Source organism: Neophocaena asiaeorientalis, unplaced genomic scaffold (assembly GCF_003031525.2).
Source record: "Neophocaena asiaeorientalis asiaeorientalis breed wild unplaced genomic scaffold, Neophocaena_asiaeorientalis_V1.1 scaffold40, whole genome shotgun sequence".
Lineage (NCBI taxonomy): Eukaryota > Metazoa > Chordata > Mammalia > Artiodactyla > Phocoenidae > Neophocaena > Neophocaena asiaeorientalis.
In genome coordinates, this window is record NW_020185335.1 from 2349416 (window position 1) to 2368887 (window position 19472).

At 37.8% G+C, this 19472-nt stretch overlaps 1 protein-coding gene across 1 annotated transcript in view; it reads left to right on the forward strand.

Moving 5' to 3' along the window:
• Positions 1 to 19472, forward strand: part of HYDIN (HYDIN axonemal central pair apparatus protein) — a 431085-nt gene that overhangs the window by 172179 nt on the left and 239434 nt on the right. Inside the window, exon 12 of the mRNA XM_024735584.1 lies at positions 15160 to 15278. Within this exon, the coding sequence (XP_024591352.1) occupies positions 15160 to 15278 (119 nt within the window). The remainder of the gene's footprint in view (positions 1 to 15159; positions 15279 to 19472) is intronic.

Consider the following 19472-nt stretch of genomic DNA (forward strand, 5'->3'; position numbering starts at 1 on the left):
TTGGAATGGAATTGGAGTTATCACTGTGAACTCAGGGTTGCTGATGTGCATGGATATAGAAATAAATGTAAATATATGTATATGTGTATGTACATACATATGCTTAATTCCTAGCTATGTTCATTGAGATGTCATGGAAGCTTTGAGACCCTAATAGCAATGAGCACAGCTAGCACCCAAAGGTTGGTTTCTAAATCCCACCCTCCACTCAAAAGGAACCTTGAAGAATTGATTGATTCTAGAACTGAGGCAGAGAAAGAGCAAGATGAGCCTGGAACATCCTTTTGTGCTGGAAAATAAGGAAATGCGTAAAGAAAGACAGATATGTCAAAATGACACAGAAGCCAGCAAAGAGACTCTCCCTGACCAAATTTGGAACAAGTCGAGAATCAAAATAAATAATGACACTAATAGATTATAATCAATTGAATAAACAGGAATCTACTCAATAAAATTTGCCATTTGGCAATCATAGTAATAACCAATTCTGGTGAAAATCACCAATGGCTTAAAAACTAATAGGTGAAAGGGAGGTGTGGAACAGGCTTTAACATAGTCTCAAAATATTCTCCCTCAAAATACTTACTAATCATAAAGAGGAGAAAATTAACTTTACCCTAAACAGACCTGGTAGATGTCATTTAAATTCATACCAGCAAATAGAGCAAATCAATATTGTGTATCACCCGCTAGGATGCAAAGAAAACACAGCATGTCTTCAATGATATTAGGACCAAAATACCTAACTTGAGTCTAATAACAAGGAAGCATCAGACTAACCCAAATTGAAGGACAAAACGAGATGACTGGCTTGTAATCTCCAAAAAATATCAAAAAATTTAAGAAGAAAAGACTGAACAACTGCTCCAGATTGAAGGAGACCTGGGAGACATGATATCTGGGTGCAACATGTGAGCATGGATTGGATCCTTTGCTACAAAGGGGACTATTGGGCAAAGGATGTATAGAAGTTCTTTGCACTACTCTGGAGACTTTTCTGTATTTTAAAAATGTTTCAGAATTTTTTAAAAAGCTGATGCCATTAAATAAGTAAAACATGCATATAGTAATATGAAGCTAAATAACAGTCTATTTCTCCAGTACTGCTTCCAAGAAGTGCTTTTACGTGTTTCTTGTGGTGGTAATTTCCTTTGCTGATTCTATGCTTGTATGGCTATTGTTGATTTATCAATTTTATATACTACTTTTGAGTCCTCATTATGAAAGATGAAGATTTAGTTCACCTCTGTCTCCTCTACCGCTTCCTGGGCTTATTGGTTTATAATTTACATGCAATGAAATTCACCCTTTTTTGGTGTACAGTTCTGTGAACTTTGGCAAACCTAAACAGTGATGTAACCACCACCAAAAGCAAGTGTAGAATATCTCCATCACCCCATAAAATTTCCTCATGCCCCTTTACAGGCAATTCTATCCCCCACCTTAGCCCCTGGCAACCCAATTATTTTTATTATATTTATTTTATTTTATGAGTTTTATTTATAGCCTTAAATAACTTTTATTTATATACTTAAAAGTGTATTTTTGGATCCATCAGCTCTACAGTATCTCTGGATGTATAAAGATATTGGGACCCCTAACCTGCCCACTGCAGTTAACCCTATTTCTCCCTCTTCTGTGAGTTATTCTGCTTTGTGTTGTCATGGTTGATAACCACATTCAAGTCTTCTATTTTGTCTATATACACTGAAGGGTCAAGTTGTATTCTGAGATTACATTTTATATTCTGTTGGTTGAGTGTTCTGACCCTTAGACACTCAAAGAATGTCCTTAAGGTCTGTATCTTGTAGATTTTCTTTACTGTCCACCACTTAACTATACCTTGTTTTAGCTTACTTCATAATTGACTTGACTCTTTTGTACAGCTTTTGGTATTTCCCCCCCACTGTGGTTTCTAATTCCTCATTTCTTTATTCCTATCTAATTTCAGAATTCATGTTCTTCTTCTCCTTGAAGACATTTCCTCAGAGCCCACCAGCTTTTTATTCTAATTTAGATCAGTTACCTCCTGCACAGTTTTTATCCAGGAATTTTTCTCTAATTTCCATGTGTGTTCCATTATATCTTTTGACTCTCACTTTGCTCAAGTAACTTCCTCAGAAAAAGTGTATCTAGGTGGGAAACTTTGACCCTTGCCTGCAGGAAAATGTCTTATTCTGCCTCCATACCAACTTGAGAGTTTAGCTGACTGTAGAATTCTAGGTTCAAAATAATTTCTCCTCAGAACTTCGAAGCCATAGGGCCAACTTTATTGTAAAAATCCAGAAGTTTGAAGGCCACCCAATTCTCCTTCCTTTATAGGTGGCCTTGTATTTCTCTCTCATATTTTCTAGGGTTTTTGTTTTCATTTTTTTCCTTTTTTTGTACTTGGGGTCTGAAATGTCATGAAGCTGTGTCCAAGAGTGAGTTTTCCTAGTTCGTTTTCTTCAGCTTTCTATGGGCCATTTGAGTCTGGTTACTCATGTGTCCCTTCCAGCTCTGGGAAATTTTTTTTTTTACATATTTTCCTCCTTTTTCTTTCTTTTTTTTTTCTTTTCATTTTATTCTTCCGGAAATCTTAACATTCCAAAGTTAGACCTACAGGATTGATTATCTGTTGTCAAACAACAAGATTTTAATCCTCAAACATGAATAATAAATAATATTAAATGCCATTTAAAGCAATTAAATAAGGATGCCCAGAGAAATACTGACATTTATTAGTCAGAAAAATCCAAGGTAGCAGGTATGCATTCATAGGGTTACTTCCAATGTCTTCTGGTCTGTGGTTATCTGTTTGTATATAAGAATAAGAAAATGAGTTTAATTTTCAGGGTAGCTAGTGCTACTTACTTCTGCTGTTTAATGTGTAGGTCTCCCAGGAATATAACCGTGGTGATTTTAAACTTGGGAGGGAGAGTAATAAGAGTACACAATCATTAGTATCCCCAAGTGCAAAAATTCCACTGTTCTGCAATATCTTGTTTTCCAGTCCATATCTATGGACTGTTTTCAGTTCATATCTGTGCAGTTACTTTTCTCTTTGTGTTAAGGAGTCAGGCAGTCTACAGGGGGCTGCTTAACCCAAGACTCTGCCACCCTCCACCCACCCCAGGTATGTATCCCTTCATGATGATATTTCCTGCACCTTCCCTGGATGTAACCATCACCTTGACTTTTATGATAGTCATTTTCTTGTTTTCATATATAATTTTACCACCTATGTATTCATCCCTAAGCAAAATAGTGTAGTTTTACCTGTTTTAAAAATTTATATGTTGAAATCATACTCTATGTCTTAAGCTGTTAGCACTAGGAAGATAAAGCCATTCAATAAATACTGATTAAATGAATGAGCAAATAAATGAAAAAAATAAAGGAATGAGTGAATGAATCCTAGTTTGATCTGCTATCTCCCTTGCCCATGTATGCTAGATATTCAAGATGGTCCTAGAATGAATGAAGAATGGACTAGGAGTTTCTGGATTGACAGGTCTGTTTTCACACTTCAGACCAGTCTCATCTAGCCTGGACTTCTTTTTTTTTTTTTTAATAAATTTATTTATTTTATTTATATTTATTTTTGGCTGTGTTGGGTCTTTGTTGCTGTGTGGGCTTTCTCTAGTTGTGGCGAGCAGGGGCTACTCTTTGTTGCTGTGTGCAGGCTTCTCATTGTGGTGGCTTCTCTTGTTGCAGAGCACAGGCTTTAGGTGCACGGGCTTCAGTAGTTGTGGTATGTGGGCTCAGTAGTTGTGGCTCGCAGGCTCTAGAGCGCAGGCTCAGTAGTTGTGGTGCATGGGCTTAGTTGCTCCATGGCATGTGGGATTTTCCTGGACCAGGGCTCAAACCTGTGTCCCCTGCACTGGCAGGCAGATTCTTAACCACTGCGCCACCAGGGAAGCCCCTTCCCTGGACTTCTTAATGGATCTGGAGGAAATGTTGGTATATCAGTGTTCAGACATAGGCTGGAAATGGTCCAGTGGCCCCCACATCACAGGTGCTGGGACCTCCCTCCCAACAATGGCTTCCCTGGGATGTTGTGCTTGGCCATATACCAGGGGGCTGGCTGCTCTCCAGGAGGTTCCCAAACATTACATAACTAATTGCATTTATCTATTGTTTCCTTTGCAATTCTGAATTCTGCCACAGAATTCACATCCTGGGTAAACTGAACGGTGTAATTTTTCATCTCCATGACATTCTTCTTTATTTTGTTAGTGGTTTATTAAAAGATAGGATTGCCAGGGAAGGGTTTTGTTTACACAGTAATTCCATATTGTCTTCCCTGTAAATTCTGTGCAATTCTGTGTCTTTTCAAGGGCTGGTGCTGATTCCTTACTATTATCTTCAAAGCTTGGTAAAAACCTCCTGGTTTTAGGCCACTAAGAAATACTTCTTAGGCAAATAGAAAAGCTCCTTCCCTCGTTTTGTTTTGCTTTGCTTTTGTTTTCCTATATGCTTTGAGCATATAAAAGCAAATACATATAGATATGCTTTTCCTCATACCATTTTACATAAATGACAGCATACTTTACACAGTAGTTCTAACACTGCTTTTAAAATATTTCTTAGAGATTATTGCATAACACTAAATAAAAAGGGACCATCCTTTTTCATGGTTGTATAGGAATTCTTTGTATTTGCATACCACAATTTGACTTCTCACCTTTTGTCACTGAGAAATAGAACACAGATTCAGAAATGTACATAACGTGTGCTGTGGTAGGCAGAGTAATGGCCTCCCCAAGATGTCCATGTCCCCAGCATCTGTGGGTATGTTACTGTGGATATGTTACATTGCATGGCAAAGGGGAATTAGGGCAGAAAATGGAATTAGGTTACTAATGAGCTTACGTTAAGATAAGGACAATGTCCTGGGACATTTAAGGACAAGGGTCGTTAAATGTTGAAGAGGGAGGCAGAAGGATCAGTCTCAGTGTTGGAATGATGCCCTATGAGAAAGACTCTACCAGCCATTTCTGGCTTTGAAGCTAGAGGGCCAAAGAATTCAAGCAGCCTCTAGGAAAGGAAAAGGCAAGAAAATGGATTTTCTGCTAGACCATCCAGAAAGGAACGCAGCCCTGCCAACACTTTGATTTTAGCCCAGTGAGACCCATTTTGGATTTGGACCTCTAGAACTTTTAAGATAGTAAGTTTGTATGTTAAGCCACTACGTTTGTGGTAATTTGTTCTAGCAGCAATAGGGAACTAATATACACATGTACAGTATAACAAATAATTATAGGCAGACATTATGTAATTGCCACCAAGATCAATAATAGAATAATTCCAGCCTCAATAAGCCCCCCTGTGTATTCCTTCCCAATCACACTCCCTTCACCCCAACCTCTCCCTGAGATAATCACCATTCTATCCTTCATGATTATTATTTCCTTGCTTTCATTTATAGCTTATACTCCCATGTGTGTATAACTAAACATTACAATTTAGTACTGCTTGCCTTTGGAATGTACATAATTGGAATCAATCTGCATGTCTCATCCACGTTGTTGCTTGTAGCTCTAGTTGCATTTCATTTTCATTGTTGTATAGTGTTCCATTGTGTGAATGTATGTTCAGAGACAGGAAGTAGCAGGGAAGGCCAGTGTCATTGGTTTTGGGGAGGCCGCTCGGGATGCATGAAATTTAACCCACATCTCCAACGACAACCTTTTCTTCTTTTGAAAGCTTTTATATCTAGGCACCATGAGTACAGAGATGCACAGAAAGGCATAGAATTGCCCTCAGAAAGGCATAGAATTGAGTGGGGGGAAACGGACACATAAATCAACAGTTATATAATGCCATACAGTGAATGAATGATAATAGTTGAAAAGAATACAGGACACACAGCTTAGTCTTGAAATATATGTTAGTCAAGTGAAAAAAAGGAGGGGCTGGGCCCAAGAAGCAGGGAAACACTTGTGAAAACACATAGAGAAACACTATGTAAAAATATACCATGAGCATGAAATGACAAATAACTGCAAGTTCCTGGAGTGTGAAACAGAGAGAGACAGAGAAACTTGGGAGGGGACAGGCGGGGGCAGGAAATGAAGCTGGAGGCTGGTGTAGTAGGTGGGAACCAGTTCTTGGAGGGCTGCCCTTGTCTGCCCGACTAAGAACCTCAGACTTCACCCAGAGTGAGTAAGGAATCACTGAAGGGCTCTAAGCAGGGGAGTGATCTGCTCAGACATGAATATGGCAAATACAACATCATTAAAATCTTTTCAGTTAATCTGAAACTGAATTTTTTTCTTCATTTAAAATTTTCATATTTCCTTAGAAGTAGTTAAACCTGTGTGTTAGATCTTTATAAAGACTTGCTGATAGTTTGATCTAGGTCTCAAAACTGATCTTTCATGTATCTTGACTTAACAATGGAATGTGTAAATACCTGATTTAATCATGAAGATTGCCTTTAAAAAAAAAAAACTCAAAGGGAAACTACACATATTTGGTTTGGATCACCATATGGGAACTTCAAAGGAAGTAGCACTTTCTGATTTCAATTGTGAAATATATTGCTAGACAACCTCGTTAATGGGTGCTTCAGAGTCAAATGCAGAAAAGCAGCCTGTTGGAAATGACTCCAGACATACCCGCTTCCTTTAAAGACCCAGTTAATATGAACCTTATTGTCCATTTTCATTCTGTGCATCATAAGAGAAACATCTGAGTTTTTAGCACAATCTGAGGCTTTTGAGTTTAATCCTAATTAAACTAAAGAATGGAGATTTAGGAAAGGAAAAGCTAAATCACCCCAATCATTAAAAACATTTTTGGATTTTCAGAGTAATAAGTGAGTAATACTCTACATATTTATAAGCTGTCTTTCTCAAAACTCATCAGATTGCAACCTGATAATAATATAAAGTATCTTAGTCCTATGAATGAGAAATTATTTTCTTGATCAACTACTTTAGATTATATTTACTTTGAATTACATTTTCAGTTATCAAATACTTCAAACATAAAGAAAAATACAGGGAATAATATACCAATGTCTTTTATACATACCCAAATTTAGGAAAACTTGAATAAATAGAAACGCCCATGTTTTCGGTCAGGAAAATCAACATTATAAATAGGTCAATTCCCCCTGTAAATGCAATGTGATCCCAATGGTAATATCAGTAAGGTTGTTTTTTTTAATTGGGTGGATTCTAAAATTCTTATGGAAGAAATAAATGAAGTAGGGTTGCCTAGAAAATTCAACAAGAATACTGTGGGAGGACTAGCTCCACCATATATTAAAACATTAAAACCTATAGTAAATACAGTTGTATGTATGGTTTATGAACATGAAGAGAAAGTAGCCATCGAATCAATATTTCTTTTTCTTTTCAACCATCAGCAGCAGCAGCAGCAGCAGCATGTCCTAATCCCCTAAATCCTACCCTCCCCCAAATCCTTATTTCCCAGTGTCCTATGTGAGCAAAATAAAAACCCTAATTTGCTTAAGTCACTTTGTTCTATTTATCTTTTGATGCATAACAAACCATCCTAAATTTAGTGGCTTCAAACAACTAGCAATCACTTATTTTGCACACAGATCTGTGATTCAGGATTCAGCAAGGACAGCTCTCTTTGCTCCACATGAAGACAGCTGGACACGCTTGAAGGTAGAAGCTGATTTCATTTTTTAGCTCATCCATCTATATATCTGGCACTTGATCCTGGCTGTTGGCAGGGACCTCACCAGGTTCTGTTTGCTGGAACCTATCAGTGGCCTCTCCATGTGGCTGCTTGCTTCCTCATAGCGTGAACAATGGACTGAATTGTTGAGATGAGAAATCTACTGCAGTCTAATTTTAATTTCTTTAGGTTATCTGTCTTTCTATCAGATTGATATTAAGAATTACTTTATGCTTTGATGTTCTACAGTTTCACTGAGATGGATTTGCCTTTATCCTACTTGATATGCTTCTTTAATTTAAGAACCTTTAATCAATTCTGGAAAATTCTCAGCAGTTATCTCTTCAGTGTTGTTTTCATCTCATTATCTCAATTTTTTCCTTCTGTAAATTCTTTTAGATATATGTCTTTCCCATGGAATTGCAGAGTCTTTTAACTTCTCCTTTATATTTTTGATTTCTTCATCTCTGTATGATACATTCTGGGGTTTTTTTCCAAGATCTTTCTTCTAGTTGACTAATTCTTTCTTCAGCTATTTCTACTCTGGTATATTCATCTATTCAGTTTTTATTTCATCAACTTGATTTTTCAGTTTTAGAAGTTCTATTTGGTTTTAATACTTTCATTTTTGTCTCCTTCAAATGGTTTCTCTTTCTTCATTTACCTCTTTAAAGATTTTGAGAATGCTATGTTAGAGTTTATTTAAGACTGTTCTATTATCTCAAGCTCTTGGGGTACTAATTTGCATGTTTTCAGTAACCACTGATTTTCCTCATGTTGATTCTTCAGACGGCTTGAAATGTTTGTGTTGTTAGCTCATCTTTAGCATGTGCTATGGAATGAATGTTTGTGGCCCTGCCCCCTTGCCCCAAAATTCATATTTTGAAACATAATACTCAATGTGATGGTATTTGGAGGTGGGAACTTTGGAGGTGATCAGGTAGAGGGCAGAGCCTTCATGAATGTGGTTAGTGCCCTTTATAAAAGAAACCCTGGAAAGCTCCATTGCCCATCCTTCCATGTGAGAGAGAAGACAGCATCTGTGAAGCAGGAAGAGGGCTCTCACCAGTCATTGGATCTGCCAGCACCTTGATCTTGGACTTCTCGGCCTCCAGAACTGTGAGAAATAAATGTTTGTTGTTTAAGCCACCCAGTCTGTGGTATTTTATTACAGCAACCCAAACAGACTAAGACAGTATGGGTACTGGATCATGGAGGTGTTCCTTCAGAACAATTTTTTATTTCTTCAAGACTTTACAACTTTTATTTCCACAGCTTCTGATTCTTTCACCTATAATATAATATAAATTTGGATCCCATACCTATACATGGGACTTAGATTTCTCATAGGGGCCTTTTCCCCCTATTCAGGTTGCAAGGTAGAGGACAAGCTTCATCACTGCTCCCTTAGACCAATAGGTAGAATTTTTCTAGTTTCCTTTTTGGAAAGAGGCATCCTTTCCAAGGTCCTAAATTTATGCAGGGATCGAAGTTCAGTTCTTCATTCCCAGATAGGAACAAAGCCATATGCCCTATTTCTATGAGGGTGTTTAAACTGAAGCCATTAGACCATAAGGCTGTATGTACTTTAAAAATCTCTGAGTTCCCTTTTTATTTCTAGCACCTGGTGTTTTCCTTTCTTTCTTTTGGGCTTGGATAAGTATTAAAACTGTATGTTTGTCATACTTTTAATAATTTTTTTTGTATTTGAAGTGGAAGGATGTGCTGAGTCAGCTTACCCTGCCCTGTTGTCAGAAGTTAATATAGTTAACAATGTTCATATCTTTCTTGAGGTAATATCCTTAGAGAATCTGCATAGAGTCACTCTGGCTGCTCATTAAAAATGTAGGTTCTTGGGTTTCACCTATGTTTTTTGAATTAAAATCTGTGGAGATAGTGCTAAAGAATATTTTGACAAGGACTGAAAATTAAGTGTGTAACAAGGTTGCAGGATACAAGATTTATATATAGAGAAATCAATTATGTTTCTAGACAATGAACAATGGAAATTGAATTTTTAAAAAGCAATATTACTTATAATACAATAGCATTAAGAAATGTGAACTACTTAAAGATAAATTTGACAAAAGTTGTGGAAGACCTGTACACTGAAAACTATAAAACATTGCTGAGAGGGCTTCCCTGGTGGCACAGTGGTTGAGAGTCTGCCTGCCAATGCAGGGGACACGGGTTCGTGGCCCAGTCCAGGAAGATCCCACATGCCGCGGAGTGGCTGGGCCCGTGAGCCATGGCCACTGAGCCTGTGCGTCCGGAGCCTGTGCTCTGCAACAGGAGAGGCCGCAACAGTAAGAGGCCCGTGTACTGAAAAAAAAAAAGAAAAAAAAGAACACATTGCTGAGAGAAATTAAAAACCTAAATAAATGGAGAACTGTACCTTGTTAATAGGTGGGTAAATTAAATATTCAGATGTCATTTCCCCCCAAAATTCATCTTTAGATTCAATGCAATTCCAATAAAAATCCAAACAGCTTTTTCTTGGTAGAAATTGACAAGCTCATTCTAAAATTCTTATGGAAATGCAAAGAATTTAGAATAATCCAAACAACTTTGGAATAGAAGAATAAAATTGGAAGACTACTATGACCTGATTTCAAGGCAACTTCTAAGCTACGGTAGTCAAGATAATCCAGCATAATATCCCCAACTAAAAATTCTTAACTTAATCACATCTTTTGTCATATAATTTTCACCTTTTTTGCCATATGAAATAATACTTATAGGTTACAGGAATTAGGATGTGGATATCTTTGGGGGCCATTTTTCAGCCTACCACAGATCCTATGTGGGTGCCCAGTTGTTTTGCTCTTTATACTGTGTGGTCCACCTTTCTGTACTGATTTTCAACACCTGCTCTGTCATAAGTCAAATCTGCATATGTGTGCATTTATTCTGAGTTCTGTATTCTGTTTCCTTAGTCATTTTGCACTTTATGCCCCAATACCACACTATCATAATTACATTAGATTTACAACAGACTTTAATATATGAAAGGGCAAGTCCCCTCAATTTATTTTTCTTTAGTAACGTCTTGGTTGTTACTGGCCCTTTGATTTTACACTTAAATTTTATAATGAACCATCAAATTCCTCCAAATTTTACCTGCTGGCATTTTGTTTAGTAGAGCATTAAAATTATATAGATCAGTTTGAGGAAAATTGACAATTTTATAATATTGAGTCTCTCATTTCAAGAATATAACCTAGTTCTCCATTTATTTAGATCTTTCCTAATATCTTTCAGTAAAGTTTTACAATTTGTTCCTTGAAAGTCTTAAGTATATTTTGTTAGATTTATTTCTAGGCACTTTATATTTTTGTTGCTATTGTAAAATTAATATCTTAAAAATTAATTTTTTGACTCTTGCTGTGTATAGAAATGCAGTTGACTTTTTTATTTGATTTGGTAACCATCATTCTTTATCTTATTAATTTTTAAAAGTATTTATAGGTTCTTTAGGATTTTTCAGGTAAGTAGTCATAAAATCTGTGAATTATGACCATTTGTTCTTCCTATTTATACATTCCCCCCCCCCCTTTTTCTTGTCTTACTGCACAGGAATGAAGCTCAAGTATCATATTGAACATCTAATATATATATATATCTTAGATGGCACGTTTTTGAAAGCCCATGGTTACATTTTCTGGTATTTAATGCAATATGATCTATTGCATTCACAGATTTTAGGGCTATGAAAGGGGTTCTATAGTACATCTCCCTGCTTCTCATGTGTGAAACCAGGACACTGTAATCATAGATGAGGAGCTTCCCTATTTTAAAAACATTTTAATATTTTGCTCTTCTAATAAGGAATCTGACCTTAGAGCTTACTAGTTCTTTCAAGCTTGTCCATCTTGCTGCCTTTTGCCGAAATCCCTGCTTCAAAAATCTTGTGGAAACATAGCATTTGTAATGTAACACTAAAATTTAGACTAACTCTTACAAACACAAGCCTGGGTATTACTTTAGTCCTATTCTGTCCTGGGTTAGGGAAATGGCTAGCTACAAATAAGAAAGTCTCCTTTGAAGTAATTAATAATTTCCAAAGAAACATTGGCTCACTGCTTTTGTACAACACATCTCCTTTTCTCTTTTTTTTTTTTTATTAAGGAAGGCAGTCAAGATAACAGATTGGGAAAGCTTTAAGCCTGACAGTTATAAATAGTCGTGCAGTTTATCCCACAGTGTATTTGCAGTTCTCTTTCTTTGCCGTTCTGAAAGTTGGATCTCTGTCAGAATACTTTTCTCTTGACCAAGGAGTACAAATCATTGCCTTCAAAACAGGTTTGAAGATTAAAACTCTAAAATAATGGAGTAGGGTGATAAGGTTTGGGCTCTCTGAGAATTTTACTGATGCTCTAGAGTGTTGTCAAACCAACACTGATCTTTAGAGGAACTTTAGAGGAACTTCTTTCCCAGGGATCACATGGATTGGGAGAACCCTTTGAATAAATGAGCTGTTTCCAGATATTGCTAAGATTGCTCTTGTTTCTTGTAATCAAAGCAATACTTGCCTAATGACCACTGTGTTGCCAAGCACTAGAGGGGACCCAGAGACAAGTATTCTTGTCTTTAAAAGGACAGTCATGGAGAGGAGGCATTAAAGATACAGATGCTGAATAGCAATAGAAGACAGTGGAACATAAAATGTCACAAGGCATTATTATGATGATAATAAATTAATATTATTAATAACAACTTGGTCGTTCAAAGTGTATTTGCTCTAATACTGAAAATTACATCTAACAGAGCATCAAAATAATTTTGAATGTTCAAAATGTTACACACAGAGCAAATACATAATTTTTCCCTAAATAACTTGAAATTTTAGTGGTGCAAATTTAAGGAAAACCTATTAAATTATCAAATATTTTCGAGTATTGATTTTTGAGGGAGAACATGGAAAGACAGAAACCATTAAAACTGTTGATGTTTTCGTGTAAATTAGTACAACCATTCTAGAAGACAATATGGCCATAGCTGTCAAACTGTCAAATGTGTATCCTTTTGTTCTGGCATTCTACTTCCTATAGTGGTGGGCTGGGTACTTTAACTCCCTTTCTCTCTCTCTCTCTCTCTCTCTCTCATACACACACACACACACACACACACACACACACACACACACACGCAGAGCAACTAAAAGAATAAAAGAACAAGACAAAATATATTTTTTAAACTTGTTAGAAAGCAAAAGAGAGCTTCCAGGACAGTGAAGGATTTGCGGGCCAAGATCCAGGAGAAGAAAGAAACCAAAACAATCAGATTTGGGGGGCCTCTTTATCCTTAGTGACACTGACTTTTTGGGAAATACTGCAGAGACTGAAAAATTCAGCAGAGTTAAGGAAGAAAACATAGAAGTTCATGGGATGCCCAAGGAGAAAGGGCCCTAGAAATCCCCCATGCTTGAGGGTGGGACCCAGTAAAGTGGGGACTAGAAATAAGACTAGAAATAAATCCTTATAAGAACTAGAGCTCAGCTTTGGATCATTTTTCAAGCATAGATTTGATTAAGACAGTTCTCCACTGGGGTTCCAAGAGTATTTAATCCCTAATGTTCTAAGGTATCTCTTATATATGAGGAATTAACTTCTCTTCTATATGTAGGATAGTACTAGCTACACACCCTTCTTGGGAGAATTGAGAAAATAGTCACTCCAGTGATTTGCTGCAGGGCTTAATTCCGTCACAGAATCTTCAATGGTTAGATTAGGTTATCTGGGATCGCTAATATCCCCTAGTCACCAGCCAGAACCTGGAAGAAGATAACATCTTAGTGTTTCAAATTAAATCTACAGTTTTTTATATACACTGATCAGCACTCAATCAGAAATAACCAAGTATATGAGGAGGTAGCACAGTCTGATAGAACACCAAGATAAACAAGAGGAGCAAACCCATAGAGAGCCAGGTGATAGAATTTCCAGACACAGATTTTTTAAAATGTTCTTACTAAAGATAATATTGAGCAGAGACCTGGAAACTACAAAAAAATCCAATAGGAAGTCTAGCATGGAAAAGTTATGATGACAAATTAAGAACTCAGTAGATGAATTTAATAGCCTGTTAGGTATGCCTAGAGGTAGAATTTGTAAACTGGAAATAAGATAAATCAAAGAAAATAGCCACACTAAAGCATATAGGGACAAAATGCAAGTAAGAACATAAGAACTGAGTGGAATGTGGTAAAAAGCTCATATACGTGTGTGTGTGTGTGTGTGTGTGTGTGTGTGTGTGTGTGTATATAAAGAAATGGGAAAATTGAGCATAAGCAATATTTGAAGAGATAATGACTAAAAAAGTTTCCAAATTTGATGAAATACATTCATCCACAGATTCAAAAAGTTCAATAAACCCCAAGAAGGATAAATGCAAACCACACTTGGGGACATTATAGTAAAACTGCTGAAAAACAAGACAAAAGGAAAATCTTAACGCAGTCAGAGGAGAAGACGTATAATCTCAGATGAGCAATAAGACTGTAAACTAAGCTCTCAACAGAAATGGTGGAAGACAAGAAACAATAGAATGGTATCTTCAAAGTGCTTAAAGAAAACATAGGAAAATTGATCATAAATGTACTAAAGGATATTAATTACATTGTAATTTGTTGTAATGAAAATTTGGAAGCCACTTAAATATCCAATAAGAAGGACTGGTTAAAAATATTTACTACATCTTTAGGTGATGATACGTAAAAATGTTCCAGATGTATTGTTAAGTGAAAAAAAGCAGGCTAAATATAATTTATAGCAGATGCTCTCATTTACATTAACAATTCTTAAATATGATTAAATGTGGAAGGATTGGCACCAAAATGCTAACAGTAGTTATCTTTGGGTGGTGGAATTATGATAAAATTTCTACTTTCCTTTTAATATTTTTATAATGATCACATATTATCAGATGCAGATACATACCCCATTTTAAAAGGGAGACAAAAGCAGTCAGTACTTTAAAGGCTTGTGCTCTGTATTGACCCTGGGTGCATTGTGGCTGTGTAGTAAAGGATACTGTTTAGTGGATTCCATTTCCTCTGTATGAAAGAAGCTGCAAAGTGAGGGTCAGGTAAGACTCCTAGACTCAGATCCCTTAATGCCCTGGCTCTTCCTAAATCTAGGGAAGATCAGTGTGAACAGGTCTCTTGGAGCCCCATGGCAGCGCTCATCTTATGCCATTCTTCTCTGATTTAGAGAAATTATTTTCCTTTATAAAAAACTTAAGGATACAGTTAAGATTGGGTTAAATTTTTTTAATTGTTTTTTCTGCTAAAATGTCAGCCTAGCTTGCAATATAAGCTTTCCCCTAAAGTTAAGAAACTAACCAGTATTCTTGTTTCTTAAAGATAAGCTAAATCTTCAGCATTGGTTAAATTACACTCCCTCAGTCCATTGTAGGGAGTTGTTGCAATAATCTTGACTGCTTAACATTAATAAGAGGTTGTGGGTAATCTGGGGTAATAAAGCATCACTGAGGGTAATAAAATCTGAATTGTTTTTACAGGCCGAGAGATCCGTCTGCCCCTCCGAATCAAAGGGGAAGGAATGGGACCAAAGATTCACTTCAACTTTGAGTTGCTGGATATTGGAAAAGTTTTTGTTGGATCTGTACATTGTTATGAGGTAAGCACTAGAATTGTGCATTGAGACTCAAAAGTACTTGGCTTTTTTTGTTTTATGTGTGTGTTTTTATTGATAGAAAATTTGTGACATCACATTTTCTCCATTACTCATACCTATTCAGACCCCAAACAATCGAACTCCTCCTCCTCCCTCCCAGCCTTGTTGAGGGAAGCAACTTTTTCCATCCTTTTCAGCCTCTCTAGCTTTATAAAAAGCATCAAAGTCATAAGTTAATTGGTTTTATCATCATCATTTTGTAAATTGCAAAGGGGGACACTATAAATACGTCTCCCCATCTATTTAATGCTTGATCTCTGACAACATAAATCCTACAGATCAGAGGATAGAGAACCTTTTACATTTTCCAGAATGTCCTAATGAGGGTAGCTGTTTTCACACTTCAGAAGTTTCTCTAATTTAAAATTTTAATTAATTTTCTCTGATTTAAAAACCAATCGTCCTGATTTCTGGAAGAGATCTCCCTGCTTTGTCTTTCCAGTTAAATAGAAAATGATTTTTTACATGATGTACCCATGGGTTCGTGAGGATCAAAGTTACTTCAGTGTCACTTCATCACTCAATTCATATTCAGGACACTTGTTTACACTATATCAAACTATAACCATTGAAAGTTTATTGTAGAAAGATTCCTAAATTGTAAGTGTTTATATTTCTATAGAGGTAACAATAAAAGCATTTATTTAATGAGTGACAAATAGGTGTCAAGTTCCAGGCCTTATTATGTGTGCATGCCTACGTACGTGTGTGTGATTTCTAACTCTTACAGAACCATGAGTGGTGGGTTTTACTGTACCTGTTTTTTTTTTTTTTTTTGCGGTTCGCGGGCCTCTCACTGCTGTGGCCTCTCCCGTTGCTGAGCACAGGTTCTGGACGCGCAGGCTCAGCGGCCATGGCTCACGGGCCCAGCCGCTCCGCGGCATGTGGAATCTTCCCGGACCGGGGCATGAACCCGTGTCCCCTGCATCGGCAGGCGGACTCTCAACCACTGTGCCACCAGGGAAGCCCCTACTGTACCTGTTTTTACACATGAGAAATATGAGGCAATAGTGGTTAATTCAGTCAACATCCTCACCCTTCATGTATGTTGAGCACATATGCATTAGTTCACTTGGTCCTCACAAAAACCCTATGAAGAAGGCACAATGACTATCCCCATTTTATAGCTGAGGAAGCTGGGGCTTAGAGAAGTTTTACTAGTTAAGGTAACCCTACATACTGTAACAAACAAATACAATAATATATCTATTTTGTTCCTAACATAAAGTCCCAGACAAGCTTGGTCATCAGCAGATGGCTCTCCTACCGCAGAGGATCAAGAACTCAGCCTCATTCTATCTCATGGCGCTCCAACCCCTAACATCTGAGTTGCAAGATTGTAGTCTCACATGTATCACACTGGCAGTAGGAGAAAGGCATGGAGGGATGCACATGAGAGGTTTTGTTTTGGTTTTTTTGCGGTACGCGGGCCTCTCACCGCTGCGGCCTGTCCCGCTGTGGAGCACAGGCTCCGGACGCGCAGACCCAGCAGCCATGGCCCACAGGCCCAGCCGCCCCGCGGCATGCGGGATCCCCCCGGACCAGGGCAGGAACCCGCATCCCCCGCATTGGCAGGCAGACTCCCAACCACTGCGCCACCAGGGAAGCCCCACATGAGAGGTTTTTATAGGAGGTAGTAATGGAGGTGGCATGTATCGCTTTTGTTCATATCCTGTTAGGGTCTGTAACTGCAAGGCTGGCTGGGAAATGTAGTCTAGCTATAGGCACAGGAAGAAGAGGATATGGGTTCAGTGAATGGCCAACCTGACTCTGCCACATTTGTTAAGTAACTTGGCAAGGTCACACAGCCTGTAAATGTTAGTGATCCCCAGGGTACTAGGGCCCTACATTGTGTGGGAAGAGAAAGCCCTTTGCTGGCTTTTCAATCCCTTGGGCTCTCATTATGGGCAAATCTGGTCTACAACCAATTCAGCTCAGCCTAAGCATGGGAGGTAAGTGCCCAATTGATGTTGAGAGCTTCCTGCAGTGTCATTTGTCCTCACATTCATTAGACTTAAGGATGGGCCAAATGGGATGATTTGAAAGGTAAATAGAGATGTTAATGTCATGGAATAAACATAAAATGAGATGGAATATAGGGAAGAGCATAACTTAAATGAAGTAATCACTCACATGACTAACATAAAGTGAAAAGTGGCACAGCTACTATGTTGCATTGTCCTGTATTGCATTCTGAAAACAAATGGTCACTTAGGGAGGGAAAAAAAGGTATGAGTTCTTATTAAATTAAATTGTTCTTATTAAATTGATACTCTGCCTGTACTTTATCCAGTGCAAATTTCCCTCACACCTTACAGACTGTGTCTTATGGATGCCACATTGGAAAGGAACCTTTAGTTTGGATGCAGAATTGTTATCGAGTCCAAGCTCGCTCTGCTGGCTACACAACAAGGCAATAAATTGGGAGACAAGGTGTTGAGGCAAGGAATAGTGACTTTATTCAGAAAGCTGATAGACTGAGAAGATGGCAGAATAGTGTTTGCAAAAAACATCTTATTGGGGTCTGGATGCCAGTTTCTTTTATAGGGCAGAAAAGGGAAGGAGGTGAGGAAGTAAAGTAAAAAGGCCATTAGTTTTGCAAAATATCTCTCTGGTCGGGCTTGGCCAGCATCTGGGAGGGGATGTGTTAATTTCCTCTTTTCTGCAGCCATTCACAGGTGGGAAGGGTCAGATTGTCTCCCTGTGAGCTGAACAAAGGCACTTTAGTTTAACATTCAGGCAGAGGGGCAGGGTGCCTTGAGGCAAGCCATTATGTATGATTATAATAACAAAAGCAATGAAAAGCAAAGGTTAAATAAAAGAAACAGATCCAACATGGAGTCAGATTTTGCTCTCCCCTGTTACAAAATGGATAGGGTTTCTCTGAATGTAATAATAATTTCTTACAAATTTTAACAGAAGTGTCCTTGAGACCATCACTTCCCACCCTCCCATAATTGAACAGTAAAGCAAACCACAGCCAGCTAAGTAAGTGTTAAATGAGGTGCTGCATCAGACTGGACAGTTTTGAGAGCTGTGCAGTGGCAGAGAAGGACATGGTAAGGTACTTCTTAGGGGAATATTTTGCACTCTCTGCGTATTTAATGCTGATGCCTCATTGCATCTCTCTTTCAATTTATTACATTACCTACTTGAAACAAATTTGAGTAACTAGCTATTGCTTAGTCATTGCTGAGCTTAGCAGACACATGAAGACTAACCCCCAAGAGTATGCTATTCCCCAGTGTAATTAGAAGGAAAACAAATGAGAGGTGAAGTTCTACTATAAATTTTCCCCACTCCAAGGAGTTGAACTGCAAGGGTAAGGGCATTACTAGTAATCACAAGGTGTCAGAACTGTATTGTCAAACAATTTGCTGGATTCCGTATACATAAGTAGTTGCTGGTTTGTCGGGGAGGGGGGAGAAGAATGAAATGCATATTCTCGAAAATAGAGGAACTGGCAACTTATAGAAGAGCTGGGTAAAACAAGAAAAAAGGCAATCTGTGCACCAGCTCAGAGAGAAGAACATGTGTCCTTCGAGTTACCATTAACACCTTTGAGTTGCCTTCAAGTTATCACTAGTGCATATCAGTTGCTTCTTAAGCACAGGTAAATCTTAAACCCATTCTGCTTAGCACTGGGGACGTAAATAGCAATTACTGTCTTTTATGAGCACTCTTTGTCATGCACTATTCTAAAAGTTATGCAATTTAATAAATGTCATTTTCACAGCAATCTGAGAAGTTAGTAATACTTACATTTTTTTAAACATCTTTATTGCAGTATAATTGCTTTACAATGTTGTGTTAGTTTCTGCTTCATAACAAAGTGAATCAGCTGTACATATAATCCCCATATCTCCTCCCTCTTGCGTCTCCCTCCCACTCTCCCTATCCCACCCCTCTACATGGTTACAAAGCACCGAGCTGATCTCCCTGTGCTATGAGGCTGTTCCCACTAGCTATCTATTTTACATTTGGTAGTGTATATATGTCCATGCCACTCTCTCACTTCGTCCCAGCTTACGCTTCCCCCTCCCCGTGTCCTCAAGTCCATTCTCTACATCTGTGTCTCTATTCCTGTCCTGCCCCTAGGTTCTTCAGAACATTTTTTTTTTGATTCCATATATATTT